Source organism: Tursiops truncatus, chromosome 11 (assembly GCF_011762595.2).
Source record: "Tursiops truncatus isolate mTurTru1 chromosome 11, mTurTru1.mat.Y, whole genome shotgun sequence".
NCBI lineage: Eukaryota > Metazoa > Chordata > Mammalia > Artiodactyla > Delphinidae > Tursiops > Tursiops truncatus.
Genome location: NC_047044.1, coordinates 40,114,581 through 40,131,527, shown reverse-complemented (window position 1 = coordinate 40,131,527; position 16,947 = coordinate 40,114,581). Strand labels below are relative to the sequence as shown.

The 16,947-nt window shown below is 36.2% G+C and overlaps 1 protein-coding gene across 6 annotated transcripts in view; it reads left to right on the top strand.

Annotated features, from left to right (window-relative positions):
* NAV3 (neuron navigator 3) overlaps positions 1 to 16,947 on the top strand; it is an 839,545-nt gene that overhangs the window by 748,632 nt on the left and 73,966 nt on the right. For 5 of the 6 annotated variants that reach the window (XM_073788380.1, XM_073788379.1, XM_033866303.2 and 2 more), the window contains 6 exons: positions 239 to 509; positions 1,426 to 2,134; positions 4,171 to 4,659; positions 8,626 to 8,667; positions 10,068 to 10,228; positions 15,301 to 15,489. In XM_073788380.1, the coding sequence (XP_073644481.1) occupies positions 239 to 509; positions 1,426 to 2,134; positions 4,171 to 4,659; positions 8,626 to 8,667; positions 10,068 to 10,228; positions 15,301 to 15,489 (1,861 nt within the window). The remainder of the gene's footprint in view (positions 1 to 238; positions 510 to 1,425; positions 2,135 to 4,170; positions 4,660 to 8,625; positions 8,668 to 10,067; positions 10,229 to 15,300; positions 15,490 to 16,947) is intronic. The other variant, XM_073788383.1, reaches the window with a different exon arrangement.

Genomic DNA, 16,947 nt, shown 5'->3' with positions numbered 1-16,947 from the left:
CTGCACACATTTCTTCTGACATTCTCTAATATGTGCAATTGAGAATTATAGGGCTAAAATTAAGGAAACTTAAATGAAGACAGAGATAAAAAAATAGAGGAATCTTCAGAACTCTTTTGAAATACAAATCACTGCTTCTTTTTTTTTTTAACCAGTTATCTGAAAGGACATTCCAGGGCCCAATTCACACTTGATAAACTTTTCTGCACAAAGTTTTTCTGTCCTATTTTCTTCATAGCTGAAGACAGATTCAGAGAAACGATCTGCAACCGATGAGCCCTGGGATAGTACCGAGGAGGTGAAAAAAACAGAGGAGGACTTTGATAGCCATGGGGATGGAGGTGGCAAGTGGAAGGGCATTTCCTCCGGACTTCCTGAAGACCCTGAGAAGGCAGGGCAGAAAGCCTCCCTGTCTGTTTCACAGACAGGCTCCTGGAGAAGAGGCATGTCAGCCCAGGGAGGAGCGCCACCTAGGCAAAAAGCTGGAACCAGCGCACTCAAGACCCCTGGTAGGCTTGTCATCTGGCAGCTGTTATGCCAAATTGTTTTATTGTTTCCATTCGATCTTTTTGTCTTTCACAGTAGCTTTTCTTAATTAAATCAGATTTTCCTTCATGCTAAATTTCTAAATTTCACATGCTTTGTCACATGCATCCACATGCCTGTAACATTCCAGGCATCCTCTAGAGGGCACCCTCATAATTTGGTGAGTGTCTATTTTGCCACCGTCATTTCTGATCGTGTGGAAATAAAATAAGCCTACTTATTAATAAACATAAGATTGCCTTCATTCTGACTTTCTTATGAACGTTTGGGATATTTATGTTAACTCTGCCCCTACGTTTCACTTCCAACTCTAAGAGAAAGAGCAGTCACTCTAACCTACTTGGAAGGCTGGAGATTTGAAACATCATTTCTTAATTAGACTTGATGCAAAAAGGGAGTGAAAGAATTGTGCAAATTGTACTATCCTTTTTTTAAAAAAGACTCTCTCCCTATTTTAAAAATGGTTCCTCATTTTAAATAGTGCCACCTGAAGTACTGATGTAACAGGGTACTCCAAATACAATCATCTCAGAGATATTCAAATGAATTCCTTTCTGAGCACTTAGTTTGATGAGATTAAGTGCTGTCTTTATAAAGGAAGGGAGTTGCAAGATATAAGGCAATAATAAATAGCAAAAATAGGTGTTTTCATTTTATCTCCTTGATCTCTCTTCGCTTTCCTCTAACAGCCATATTTTTGTAGCTTTGTAGTTAATCCTCTGAATGTATTAAGAGGACATGCCTATTTAAATCTAAAACAGTGAATATTTAGGAATTGAGGTAATAGAAAGATGTATTCACATTTTACACTTTGTTTAAAGAAATATTGTGAAATCAAAATGTGCAGACACGTAAATTTGTGTATTTTTCACTCATTAGGGAAAACTGATGATGCCAAAGCTTCTGAGAAAGGGAAAACTCCCCTGAAAGGATCGACTCTACAGAGGTCTCCTTCAGATGCAGGAAAAAGCAGTGGAGATGAGGGGAAAAAGCCCCCCTCGGGCATTGGAAGATCAACGGCCACTGGCTCTTTTGGATTTAAGAAGCCAAGTGGAGTGGGGTCATCTGCCATGATCACAAGCAGTGGAGCCACCATAACAAGTGGCTCAGCAACACTGGGTAAAATCCCCAAATCTGCTGCCATTGGTGGGAAGTCAAATGCCGGGAGAAAAACCAGTTTGGACGGTTCACAGAATCAGGATGATGTTGTGCTGCATGTCAGCTCGAAGACCTCCCTGCAATACCGCAGTTTGCCCCGCCCATCCAAATCCAGCACCAGTGGCATTCCTGGCCGAGGTGGCCACAGATCCAGCACCAGCAGTATAGATTCCAATGTCAGCAGTAAGTCAGCTGGGGCCACTACCTCGAAACTGAGAGAGCCCACGAAGATCGCCTCAGGGCGCTCGAGTCCCGTCACTGTCAACCAGACAGACAAGGAAAAGGAAAAAGTAACAGTCTCAGATTCAGAGAGTGTTTCTTTGTCTGGTTCCCCCAAATCCAGCCCCACGTCTGCTAGTGCCTGTGGGACACAAGGGCTCAGGCAGCCAGGGTCCAAGTATCCTGACATTGCCTCACCTACATTTCGAAGGTAAGAAAGCATAAAATGATGCTGAGAAAATATAAAATGCTATATCTTAGGATATATGTGTGTCCTATATCCTATCGTAGAAAAGATGTATATCCTAAACATATATGTCCTAAGTATATATATTCTATGACACATATATCTTAGAATGTTTTATTCAGTTTCTGAGTAAAATGCATTTTATGAAGCTGATGATATAAATAGCTAGTGAAAGAAATATCGCTCATTTTGAGAAATGCTTCAACTTTGTACTTTCACTATCATTGTCGTATTAGCAACACAAATAGCATTTATGAGAGACTTAAAAGCAGATGGCAATACCTAGGGGGAGTGATAAAACAGGAGCTTGCAAAATTTCCATAGATTTTCATGTTTCCACAGTTAAAAATAAAATAGAACGTTAATAGGTCTTTCTGACTATTGGTATTCATTTCTAGTGTCTGTATTATCTTGCTGGCTCTTAATGAGCTGGTGATCATGAGTGTGGATGAAGTTGTGTTCCTTGTACAGTACTGGATCACAATGGACAGATGTATATAGTACCATATCTTGACATATGAATGAAAATCAAGGTATGATATGATTGACAGAATTTGAAAAACTTTGGATGTTTGATACAGGATTATAACTAAGAAATGGGCTAGGTTTTCTAACTCTTCATCAGCTTTCTTTGATATGACTCTGATAAGCAGCAGGACTTGGTTTCTGCACCGGGACTGTCTTTGGTATTGAATATGCAGAGTTCTCCTTCGAGATATCACTGTTTTAAATACTGATGTGTTTTAAGTGGCAGGAAAATACATACAGTGAAAGACTTGGGACAAACAGTCAAACCTCTCTGGGTCTGTTTCCTCATCTATGAAATGATAGAGTATGATTTGTCTTTCATGACATGTTAAGTATTTTTAATGTTTTTATTATACTGACTAACCCAAGAACCTTGATATCTGGGAGATACCAAGGGTCTTGAACCATTTACTTTTATGTTTCAGGCAATCTCAGATACATGGCTGTTTGCAAAACCTAGAGGTTTTATATCTCTCAGTAGCAATATTAGTCCTGAAGAGCTGGTTTTTTGAAATGTTGCCTCGCGTTGCAAAGAATAGTCGCTAGTAGTGGGAGTAAATATCTATGTTGCTTAAGTAGAAGCCAGTGGTGCCCTCCAGTGGCCTTTACCTATGAAACAATTTCTCATATTCGTCACAAAATGTTTCACTATAGGAAATACGGATTCCACTGCAACTTAATTAGTCATCGTTATGCCATTACTTCATGTCACTTTATTTCCATATTTACATAAATTCGATTATATCATCTGCTTCATTTACAAAACTAAAATGTTTTCTGAACTAAACTCCAGCGTCTAACTTAGCACCAACTGTGTTTCAAATCACTATTACAGATATGTATTTGAATAGCACTGGCAACTGACGTAAAACCCTTTGGTCTTTCTTGGGGAAAATACAGACAAACCCACATGTTGCTGTCAGTGTCCAATATCGTTTCTAACCAAATGCTCTCTGAAAGTCAATCAGGCCACCAGCTATACAACATAACCCCTAAACCTTGCCTTAAGCATTCCTTTTAGATTTTGAATAAACTTTAAAATGAAAAGAAAAAAAGAAAAGAAAAAGAATTTACATGTTATATACCGAATGCGTAGAAGTTGTTTCATTATAATGGTTCTGTAAATAGGTAGCAGCAAGTACGTGCAAACTATTTAAGTTTTGCAAAAGATTCTCATGATCGCTTAATTGTGAAAACCAGGGACTTTCATGTTTGATTTACAGTTCCTTTTGTTTGGCCCATGTCCCCCCACCACTGGGGTGGCAGCCCAGGACCGACTTACCCTTTTGGCGATATGAGAGATTTTTGGCACTAGAAGTTCAAGCTTATCAAGTTCATTAACATAGAGACAGGAAGTGCTCGGTAGCTCGGTCCACCAAAGCACACTTGGCTCTATGTACTGTAACCCTAAATATTAAATGTGGTTATTAGTTTCTCGGAACAACTGAAGTTGTTATTTGTTTTTCTTTTAGGTTGTTTGGTGCCAAGGCAGGTGGCAAATCTGCCTCTGCACCTAATACTGAGGGTGTGAAATCCTCCTCTGTAATGCCCAGTCCTAGTACCACATTAGCGCGGCAAGGCAGTCTGGAATCACCGTCGTCTGGTACGGGCAGCATGGGCAGTGCTGGTGGGCTAAGTGGCAGCAGCAGCCCTCTCTTCAATAAACCCTCAGACTTAACTACAGATGTTATAAGCTTAAGTCACTCGTTGGCTTCCAGCCCAGCATCGGTTCACTCTTTCACATCAGGTGGTCTCGTGTGGGCTGCCAATCTCAGCAGTTCCTCTGCTGGCAGCAAGGACACTCCAAGTTACCAGTCCATGACTAGCCTCCATACGAGCTCTGAGTCCATTGACCTCCCCCTCAGCCACCACGGCTCCCTGTCTGGACTGACCACAGGCACTCACGAGGTGCAGAGCCTGCTCATGAGAACGGGTAGTGTGAGATCTACTCTCTCAGAAAGGTGAGCTCTCCTGGAGGCGTCGATGAAGTCCTCACCCCCTCCTCCCTGCACTGTACCTCCCTCTCCCCACACCCCGCTCAATTCCCTTGATTTCAGTGGGAGTGCCACTTTGCAGAGGGACATCAGATTGATGAGACTGGCTGGGCCTTTTCTTTGGTCTCATTGCCAAGTTTGTAGAAGGAAAAAACCATTAAGGATCCATAAAAAATTGAATAATTAGTTTCTTAATATGAATGCATACATATATACCCAATAGGCAATTTAAATAAAATTCATAGCATGTATTTATGTATTGAATGATGTTTTCTCAAGACATGTCAGTGATTTGGCTTGAGCTCTAGGACAGCACAGCTCCTTAGGATAATTTAAGCATTTTTAAAGACCAAATTTAAATGGATTCTACAATTATGCTCAGAGTAAAATGTTCAATTGGCTTTATTAGTATTTCCATGGAAAAATAGCAAATGGATCACTGGGAATCCTAGTTGAAGTGGAAGAGAGATCAGTTGTCAGATATGAATTCTTAGAGAAAATTACAACACTGGTGACATTTTTAGTAGGCCCTTTAAAAATAAACCACATTACAAGGTGTTTCTCATTGATTTAATGAATTACTGTTTTCTTCTAAACTTAAAATGAATACCTTAATGAAGCATGCCTTACCTAATATACTTACCAGAAAGCATCTCTGTTGACCAAAATGGCTCTAGATTCTCTTCCCTAAAAAATCCTTTCTCAGATATTTTGGTACTGACTGTTTCCCTCAGGCACATGTCTTAAAACTGCCCCTTTTTTCCTGATGAACTTAATGCTATTTGTTTCTTGGCACACCTAAAGCTTTTAGAAATGGTCTTGGCTGTATATCTTTTTTTTTTTTTTTTTGCGGTACGCGGGCCTCTCCCTGTTGTGGCCTCTCCCGTTGTGGAGCACAGGCTCCGGACGCGCAGGCTCAGCGGCCATGGCTCACGGGCCCAGCCGCTCCGCGGCATGTGGGATCTTCCTGGACCGGGGCACGAACCCGTGTCCCCTGCATCGGCAGGCGGACTCTCAACCACTGCGCCACCAGGGAAGCCCTGTATATCTTAACTCAGTTATTTGTGAAAGCACCACTGGTCACTGAAAATGCCTGATACCTTTCCCAAACTTTTGTTCAGTCTATTATTGATGCTGACATATCACCTCAAAATAAGCACACGGCAAATAGGTTATTGTTTGTTAACCAGAATCAACCTCCAAGATACTGATTAGTTTTTAATCATGAATATGACTGCAACAAGTTGACCGTTTAACCATCAACCTACTTCTTTGGCATTGATGATACATTAAAAATACAGAAAAGTGGTCAAGTAATATCTGTAACCAAGTAACCCTCAAATAAAACCAGATGTTAAGATTGATGAGTTTTATGCAACATAAATGCAATGTTAATATTTTACTTTGATCTATATTTTAGCAGAAGTCTATATATATATATAGATAGATAGATAGATAGATAGATAGATAGATAGATAGATAGTCTCACTATAGAAATACACTGGCAAATACACAGTTACATATTCTCTTTAAGCAAATCTTTTCCTTTTTTTCAGTCTTTGAAATAGACCAGTTTTACAGATGGATGTATTATAAATAGCCAGATAAATAATTTTTCTAAAATAAATTTTAAATAAATTAATTTTGAATAAATGAATGTTCTACCGTTGATTCTTAGTAAAATATATTGATGAATATTAAACTGTGAAAAGCAAATTATCTTCATAGGTATATTATATAATATAAACATTTAATTAGTTTCTTCCAATAGATTCCTAGATTGAAATAATTTTTGATGTAAGAAATTGTGCCTTTTCTTTCTTGCGGACAAATTTGCAAGCGATAGCAATTTAGTCTAATCCTTGAAAGTACACCCAAGAACTTTACGATCCCTTGAAGAGAAAATTAGATCCTATCAGAGATCCTGGCTTAATCATAATTAAGTCCGCAGAATGTTGGGAACATCAGGGAAACCAAAGAGCCATGCCTAAGAGAAAATGTGCCGAAGTGTAATATTTAAGACAAAGTAATTAGAAAGACATAACAGAGATGTATGTAAGTTCATGACTTACCTGTTTATCTACGATTTCAGAAGACTTTATTGATACTCATTATCCTAGTACTGTTAAGTAGTTTTTCATTCAGATTTTAGTCTAAATTTCTTCTCAGTAAAATATTATAAACAAACAAACAAATTCTTTAACAGTTTTTCCTCTAACTGCTCTAGATCATTGGTGGCCTTTGGTTATAACTATTAATAGTTCACATTTGTTTTGTTCATTTTGTTTTTTGTGACCAAACCAAACCTTAAAAATAATTTTAAATTGTAGCCAAATTTTAAATTTTCTGGCTTGTTTTTAACTATCAGACCTGGCTCCCCTGCCTTTATAACGGTGCACTGAAACAGTGCCTGTCTTCTTCAGACTGTTGGTTAAAATTCCTCCTTCACTTGTGCAGGCGTAAGAGTTTTCGACTTTTCAGGGTTTGAGAAAACTGTCTATATTATAAAATCATTAATATCCAGATTCAAACAGATATTTCTGCTTAAAGTTTTAACTTACATTGGTAAACTTAAATTTTTTTCTGATTTTTCTTTCATTAAATTCTCTGCATCACACAAACACGTAATGTTTATACAATTAATAACATGGGCAAAACAATGCCTATTTTCAATGTACTCTGAAATGTTAAAATTGAATAAATTTGCACACATGAAAGAGAGAATCTTTAAAATGGCTTATGACTGTATTAATGTTTCAGCACTGTGTAGTTTATATTTAGAGGTCTCTTATATTTGTTCAGTATGATTCCTTTTTGTTTGTTGGTTTATCTACACTATTAAAAACACATCTATAGTCACGATGTATGCTAGAACTGGCCTCTACATAATATAGTAATTACCCTATGTGGACATTCCCAAAACATAAGGTAAAAGTTGTGTGATGCTTTTGGATGCTTTCTATTGCAGTGCTAAATAATGGAGTACACATAGAAGAAAACATTTTAGCTTTGATTTTGAGTGATTAAATTTCAAGTCAATGTGTTTGCATTCATGTTGTATCATCCCCATTATGCATATCATGTGTATTTAATTTTGATCACTTGAGGTTCTAATGGAAGAGATGTATCATTCTGCAAATTCAAATTACTTTTATTATTTGCTTAGCCACATCAAAGATTATAACAGAAATTCCTAGACTTATCCCACCTAGTTGTTGACACCCTCTTCCTTTATTTTTAGGAAGGCCACTTCTCATTTTCTCCAGACACATTCTTTCTTCCCCTTCTAAGACCAAATGGGAATTTTTAAAAATAGAAACTGAAAACTTATAGCCTTTTAAACATCTAATTTATAATTTCTAAAAGGTGGCGTCATTTAATTTCCTTAAAATATTTAAATGATGCCAGAAACATTACATTTCAAGCAGATACTATGTATTATTTTTCCTCTCTTATGTGTAAGTGGGATTACATCTGCCTTTATTTTTATTAAAGATCGTTTAAATACAAAAAATAAGTATTAAAAGGTGTTTTATATCTTCTCTGTCCATTGGAAGTTGTCACTTTAACTTAGGCAGAGAAGATCTTTCTTATTTCCTCCTCTATGATTCTCCTGCATGTGAAATCATAGCAGAAGCCTAGTTCTTTGCATGGGGAAGGAAAAACTACCACAGGACTAGGTAAATAGAATCTAGAGAAGAATTATGTTAACATATAATCTATCTTCTCATAGTCCTGTCACTAAATTATCATCGAAGGTGTCACAACAATGGACATCTGGTCTCCTTTGGTTGGCCTTTTCCAATGAGTTAAGCATTAAATATGTGTTACAAGACTTATTTTATGTAATTCAAACAGAACCATTTATGTTGGATGTGTAATTTCGAAGTTTTGTTTACATTATGTCCTTAGGGGTTTTCTTTGTTTTAACAGCATGCAGCTTGACAGAAATACACTACCCAAAAAGGGACTAAGGTATATATTTCTCTCAGCACAATTGCTGCCTTTCTCTGTTGTTACGTAAACTTTTTGTACTGTCTCCTTACCTCTTTCTTTTTTTGTTTGCGAAGAAGCACCTGACATTGAGGATGAAATCACTTTTAATCCTGATGTTTTCTCTGGCCTGAGGAGTTGGTGAGATGGCCCTCAGGTAGAGATTTTGTTAGAGGCCAAAACTCAGTAAATTAAATCTAATGTAAAAGCCATTATTTGGGGGGCAGCAACTTTTAGTTGAATTCAGAACTCACTTCTGAAAATTAAAACAAAATTTTAATTTTCCTAACATTCGCATCTTGGAGGCATATGCTTGCAAAACCTCGCCCCATATAGTCTACAGATGTGGCCAGTGAATGTTGAAAAGTTGAAGGATGCTCTAATTTGAATCAAAGAAAACATATTTTCATCGTCAGATGACAAATACTGTAATTAAAGTATAATTTTTAAAGAATCCTTTTGGTAAAAACTCAGAAGAACTTTATTTTCTATTTTTCAGGAGTGCTGGTATCTATCAGATCAATATAGACATGAATTAGTCTAGTATTACATCATAATATCAAAATAATCATTCAGTTCCTCATAAAAAATAAAATGAAAATTTAATGCATGGCCATCCTTTACTGTACACTTTTATCTGATGAGAAGATATGGAAGGAACTATGAATAGAGATATAACACTATATGAACATAAGTCAACTGCTCTTTGGTACTAAGAATTGACTTACTCTGGTAAAAGTGAATTCTGGCCAAATAGGTCTTTCTCTGTTATCCTCCTCCTCTCCACTTTCTTAACAAGAGCAAACAGCTTGCAATTATTCCATTCTAAGATTTCATTCCAGAAATTTATTTTCCAATAAAGGAAGCCCATTTCTCTCTCCATTTTTTAAAAATAGATCCAGACATGGTGTCAAGTGGCATTTTAACCAAAAAAGTGTTTTTCCTTTTTTTTTTTTTAAATGATCTGTCAATTTGTGTTCTATTTCCTATGTCTTCCTGTGAGCATCACTGCAATTCCCTTGGCTTCTGGCCTACTACTGTCCACCATATTTAGTCTGTTTTTCACCCTCTTCATATCCTTCTAAACACTGTGCTTTTGAGCCCTTCTCAGTTAACCTGGCTGTCTGCTCACTGCTTATGATTTTCAACTACATATCTCACAGAAGCATAATTTTCTTTTCAAAATCCTTTATTTTTTTTCCTGTGAGATTCAAACAGATGGTGTCAAATCATCTGGAAGAACTAAGCAATTATAATTAGATTCAATCTGTTTGAGAATGTTGCTCAGTCTGACTAGTAAGCTCCTCTCAATTGTTTTCTCGTCTCAATATTGCCTTGCCCTTGCAGATGTGCTGAAGTGTCTTAGCTGTGCTGTTTTGCAGATATACTCCGTCATCTCGGCAGGCCAACCAAGAAGAGGGCAAAGAGTGGCTACGCTCCCATTCTACTGGAGGGCTGCAGGACACTGGCAATCAGTCGCCCCTGGTCTCCCCTTCTGCCATGTCATCTTCTGCAACGGGAAAATACCACTTTTCCAACTTGGGTAAAATATTCTAAAACATCAGTTTCATCTTGTTCGTTTCACCACATACTCTCCCAGGAGCCCTGGCATCTCTCCATAAGAATGGTTCATTTAAAGAGGAGTTAAAGACACCTTCACAGTACCTTTTATTTGTATGCTTACTGTCCACAAAATAATTTCCAAACATTATGCAGTTTATTGCTCATGACAACAAGTTGGCATAGGTAATACTGTTGTTATTTTATAGTCTAAGATCCAGAGTCAAAAAGAGATTATTTGACTTAAAAAAAAAAAAAAAGGCTCACCCCTTGTAAGAGGCAGAGGCAGTAATTGATGCCAGAACACCTGACTTTAAGTCTAGGGGTTTTCTCAGAGTCCTCTTAAAAACCAGTAAAACACCTCCTTATTTTCTGTTTAATTTTTTTTAATCCTTATAAGAAAATGAATTATCTTTTTGTAGAAAATAGAAATAATTAGGAAGAAGAAAAATATGTGATTCCATGACTCCACGATCACTTCTTTGATCATTTTAAAGTTAAAACTCTCCTTAAAATGCATATGAGAATTCCTATTAAGATAATACCCTGTGAACATTTTTGGATAAATGCACTGAAAAGAAATGACTATTTGAGCCATTGGATTACTTTGTGTTTAGCATAATTTGTATGAAATATAAAATCATTTGTGTAAATGTCATAGAAAACACAGGGAAAGTGACGAAATAAAGTCTAAACATGACATTTATCATTTAATAGATCCAATGCTTTTAAAAATAGATTTCTTTTCTATAAAGTCACATATAAAATAGTGTCATTTTTTTTCTCTTTTCACTTGAGAAGTTTTTTTGTAATGATAGACCAACAGATTGTCCAAATTCTTTAATAATTTGGGCTTTTCAACTTTCCGCCCTGTAGGGATAGTCAAAGCTATTTCTCTTCTATTGTAACTATTCCTGCTATACAGAATAGAGCTTTTGGCAATGAAAAACACAATTATTTTGGTCATGGTTCCACATGCACTAATGAATGTCTATCAAACACCAAGTTTTTGTTGCTAAACCTGCACAATGATGAGACTTCTTTGCCTCATAATGGCAAAGAATGGTATAACTTTTACTTTGAGTTGTAGTTGTAAAACACAGCAGGAAGCTTAAAACTTTGACTTCAAAAAATGAAATAAAAATGTTTTTATAGAGTCATAGGTATATGAAGCAAAATCTAATTTTATACAACATTGGAATCAAACCCATGTCACCTAGTTTGCTAAGTTTGCTGGGTATCTCATGTCTCCTGTCAGTCTTTTCATTACTTGACATTAATTTGAGTATTTGAATCCCCACTCCATTGTTTTCCCATTGTTGTTATTCTGACTCTATCTAGTCCATCTTTCTTTGAGAAGAAAAAAACTCACTACTTACTATGTCTGATCTTAGCAAGTCATTTAGCCTCAACTTTCTCATCTGTTGAATGGGTTCATAATACCTAGGTTATATTGTGAGGCATGACTAATGTGTGCAAAGACACAGGAGATTATCAGACTTGGTGGACTCTGCTACATCATCATGTTTATTGGAAAGAGATGTCTTACACTGTCAGAGACAATTGCAGTAGATTTCAAATTGATTTTACTGCCTCTACTCAAATCTCTCAACATTTTCACCCAGTGGGACTTATGAAGAAAGATCTTCCCATACATGTCAACACACTCTCATGTGCCTAGCCATATTTTATAAGCATATGTGGATTCAAATCAGGCTTCTGTTGTGTTTTTTTACAAGAGAAAATGATGACTAATTTTAAAATCATGAAAATTACTTTTAGAGAATTTGGGTTGTATTTCCAGATCACTGGAACTTATAATTATTAGGCAAGAAAGTAGATACTATTAAAATGCAGTCATAAATAAGAGTTACTTTATTATTAAATTTTAAAAATATATCAAATATAGCTCTTTAATTTGAATATGGATAGCATTGTCCTACATTTTACTTTGGTCATCACTTGTTTTCAATTTGATCATTATTTTTTCTGAATGATCAGTAAGATAAGTGATTATTACTAACATTCAAGAGTTGCAGTATCCATGTTTTTTTTATCCTTACCCATTAAAAATATGTTAATACATAAAATTTTTAGAAATATTACTGTAAAAATCACATATATATAACAAACATTTAAAATTTAAGATCACTACTATTATGTCATTATTAGTAGACTACTGTGAGCTACTGCCAAAGTAAACTCTGATTTGTATATAGTTTCTGGCATGATAGCTATGTTAGAAACCATTCCGACCCAAGAAAGCATAACAGAATATATTTATATAAAAAATAATAAATTATTGGGTGCAGTTTCATTTACTATTGGTCACAGCCCTTGTGAGGCATCCCATAACCTAGTGAGGCTCATTGTCATAGTCCCACGAGTGATGATAATTGCTCAGATTCATTTTTCACCTTTGCCTCAAGGGTTACCATGTAGAAGCATTATTATCAACCTGCCACTTTCAAATTCTGTATATTTGATGGACCATTCTGCATACAGAGTGATGTTTAAACCCCTTTGTATAGGAAGTTTCTTTGCTTTACTCCCAAAGGTCCCTCTACCTCGAATGTCCTTCTACTCCCCTCTCCGTATTCACCCTTCAAGCCATTCAGAATTAAGCCCTTTCTTCTATACTTATGGAAGAATAGAATCTCAGAGTTGGAAGAGACCTACATCTGGTTCAATCGTGCATCTATTATGTAAATTCTAACGACAGCTCTAGCTTCTCCTCTAAACCCACCAATGACAGAAACTACCTAAATCTAGATATATCACACTTTTGAAGTTCTTTAAATGATCAAATAAACATTTCTTGAATCTCCACCTAGTTCCCTGTTATATTCCCAAATTCCACAAAATAAATTAAAATTAAGTTACATATGACAACTCTTATTAAAACAACATCATAAACTCACTAACTGATGTGTCTAGATGTGGCAGCAAAGTCAGGGGGCAACTTGGAGGTATTTAAAAACCCACTCCATATTTCTGTCAGTTCCTATTCTCCTCAAATCATTACAAATAAACATATAATTTAATAAAAACAGTGGCTTTGGTATGATATATAGCTTAAGACAAAGTCAGTAGTCCTCTTTTCCCTAATACATAGTCACACCTATATCTGTCCTATTAGAAATGTTTACATGTCTTCTCCTGGCTTTGAATGGGTCTTAGAGGCCATTTATTCTGCCATTTTTATTTTTTAATTCATGAAGAAACTGAAGGGTAGAAATGGAGGTATTTGCCTAAAGCAAATGGAAAGCAAAGCCACCACTAGAAGCCCTGTACTAATTTGTGTCCCATTACAAAAATTCTCTGTCTGTCATACTTTTGTCTTCTATTGCATAACTTTTCTCAGTCTGTTCTATGTTATTAATTTCTCTACCTTTCAGACACCTCCCCTAGAGGTCACTCTTGAAGCCAGGGATCTTGCCATATTTATCTCTCTATTCAACCACAATAACAAAAAAGCAAACCCGTCATAGATTTTAACTTAATTGAACATTCTTAAATAAAATGAATATAGTTCCAATGGAGAAGCTATCAGAAGTGCTTATAAATACAAACTATTCCTTTTAAAATCTACCCTAATCCTCATTACTATTTCACTTTGAATGAGCTAAGTGTTATGTTTTAAAATTATAGAATGATACTTACTTGGATATCTCTGCAACCATTCTGTAAGAATTATGCAAAGCCAAACAATGAATGAGATGTCTTTCTAACCTCTATATACATATATTAAAATGATGTACTTCTTTGCGTTGAATACTTCATTTATTTAGCAAAGGGTCAATTCATACTGTGGACCTAGAAGAGTCTGATTTACCCCAATCCAGATACCTTAAACATAAACATTCAAGTCTAGAACATCCTTTGGAGTATCTTTTGGCTGTCCTCAGCAGTCAGATTGATTGTCACTGCTGACTGAAGGAATGTGCCTGAAAGATCTCTCTCTCTTACTCTCTCGCTCTCTCTTCTTTTCTTCTTTCTTTCCTTCTTTCCATCCTTTCTTCCCTCCTTCCAATGGATTGGGGACTTTGCAAATCCCCCGTTTCTTTCTTTCTTTATTATGTGTCACATATGCACACATAGGTACAGTTCTTAGGCTTTTTATTTCTTTTCTGGGTTTTTTTTTACTGTAATTCATAGCTAGCTGTATCAGAGTTGTTCTGTGTATTGATTCATTAATACCTGTAAAATATCCAGCATAGTGCCTGGCAAATAGGAGGTAATCTCCTTAAGTTATCTCATAGTATGTACTCCTCCTATTTTAGTTTGTTCTGAGATCCAGTAATTACATTAAGAAATGTAGTCTCTGTGTCACAGAAAAAAATAGCATGTTCAGTCCACCACATCTTTCTTTAAATTGATGATTATCAGCTGGCCTAAAAAGTTGAGTGTCATTAGAACTATTTGGCAATAAGCACTAGGTAAATAAATTCATATTCCAAATTACAGACTTAAGGTACTGCTTTCGAAAAACAAGTTTGTGACTTTTGACAGTCTCACTGTGACATTCTCATCTTAGGCACAGTAGAAAGTAGCTTTATGTGATAAACCTCAGATGAGCTATGGATACCACATACATTAGATTGTATTTCATTTTTATTTGCCTCTATCATAACCTAACTTTGATAATAATGATGGTACTGATTATGAACTGACAAAAATTTAGAACTCAAAATGACTGAAAGTCTTTGGTTGGAAGCTTCAAACGTTTCTTCCTGGGAAATTTAAATTTCTTGTATTTTATATTCTTTTCTATTTTTGCTTTCCCCATTAAAGTGATCTATTTTTCTCTAAAAAGAAATGTGCAGCTTCTAGGAACACAATCTTTTCTTCATAATGGGCAGCAGGAAATACCATGTTATTTCTAGCAAAAAACAGTAGAGGTGACTCAATGGTTTTGTTTAATACTGCTTTAAAAATTGACATACTGCTTGCCATGAAAGTGCTAGAAAAAAAGAGGACTCCACTGTAACTGCTATTGAAAATTTCAGAGGCAGACATCCCAGAATAATAGGCTGTGTGTGCTTTGTTTTTCAGTGAGCCCGACAAATCTGTCTCAATTTAACCTCCCTGGGCCCAGCATGATGCGCTCCAACAGCATCCCAGCCCAAGACTCATCCTTCGATCTCTACGACGACTCCCAGCTTTGTGGGAGTGCCACATCTCTGGAGGAGAGGCCACGGGCCATCAGCCATTCAGGCTCATTCAGGGACAGCATGGAAGAAGGTAGGCATGGGGGGAAATAAAGATGAAGTTACTTTAGTTAACTCAGACAGGAAAACTATCACATCACTCACATGACAAAGATTCCCTCAACAAAGTAAATACGTATAACTCTCACTTGGGAGCCCTGAAGCTTGAAGAAATTTTAGTCTGCCTTACCTTCTGTTTCTTTCTGTATTTGAAAATATGCCAGAAATTGTTTCGATTAATACTTGGCTATAGAGCAGTTCAGAGTAAGTCTGGTGTTCTCATACAGAAATCTGTGTAATTTTAGAGACTATTTACCCTGGTGTGCCAAATATCCAAGTGACTGTTTTGTTTGACACCTCAGTTTAAAAACCATAAAAGATACATAAACCAGAAAAAATTCTCTTATGAAACAACCACATGCTGCCGACTTTTATTCTCAGAAACTCCCCCTGGTGTTAGTTTTTATTATCATATTATTTTAGAATTCATATTGTGCCTGCTTTTTGCTTTATAAGTTACATTTCCTTATCCATTACATTAAGATTCTCACCGGACCTAATAAATGTCTTTGTAGTTGTAAAGTTCCACATGAATACTTTATAACAAAAACTCTTTGAAAAACTCAGGAGGCTTAATTGATTTTCAAATGTGTGTAATTTTCTAAACTGTATAACCTCAAATGTCAAACTTGATGATAACATTTGAGAGATTTTCTTCTTTGATTTAATGAATGATTTTTAAGTACCCACACAGGAAAATTGTGGCACACATATTATAAAGCATATCAGCTAAGGATAAAATAAAGGTAAACACAGAAGTTCAAATAGATTAGAATAAAATCAGACGTGTAATCAGCCCTACTCTCCTAGTCCTTAGTAAGTCTGTATAAAAAAGGGACTCTAGATCTTGAAGCATACCAAGGGTTTAAACCTCTGGTCATCCATTTATCTGTGGTATGAACATGAGCTAGTTTTGTAACTTTATTAGTCCTGATTTCTGTATGCGTAATTTCTAAGGATGAAAACAGAGTCAAGAATAGTTCTGTTCCCTTCTCTTTCCCCTTCCTACCTTCCTATTTAAAGTATCTTCTGACTGTAATTGAGGTAGCTGTGAAAATTGACTCCTGGTCTTCAGGTCACCACTGTACATTTATTTAATACGTTGGTACTAAATCAGTTGACCATAGTTGCCACTGCCTTTTGGGATATTAACCAAACCACTGAATTCACCATGACAGGTAGTGAATTCTACCCTGAGGGTCTGCTGATTGCTTCAAGTGTAGACAAAATGTAATTAATCTGAAATGTAAAGTCATCACCTTTCTGAAATGGTTCTATCACTCTCTTCACAGACAGGCCTCTTATATACTGGAAAAATGATTTGCTAAGCATACTGATGGCTTTCTAGGGTGCCTCATTGACAGCGCAAATGCTCTTTATATGCTGGGAAATTCTGGCCTTCCATGTATGAGAATTAAATAATCTGAACTGT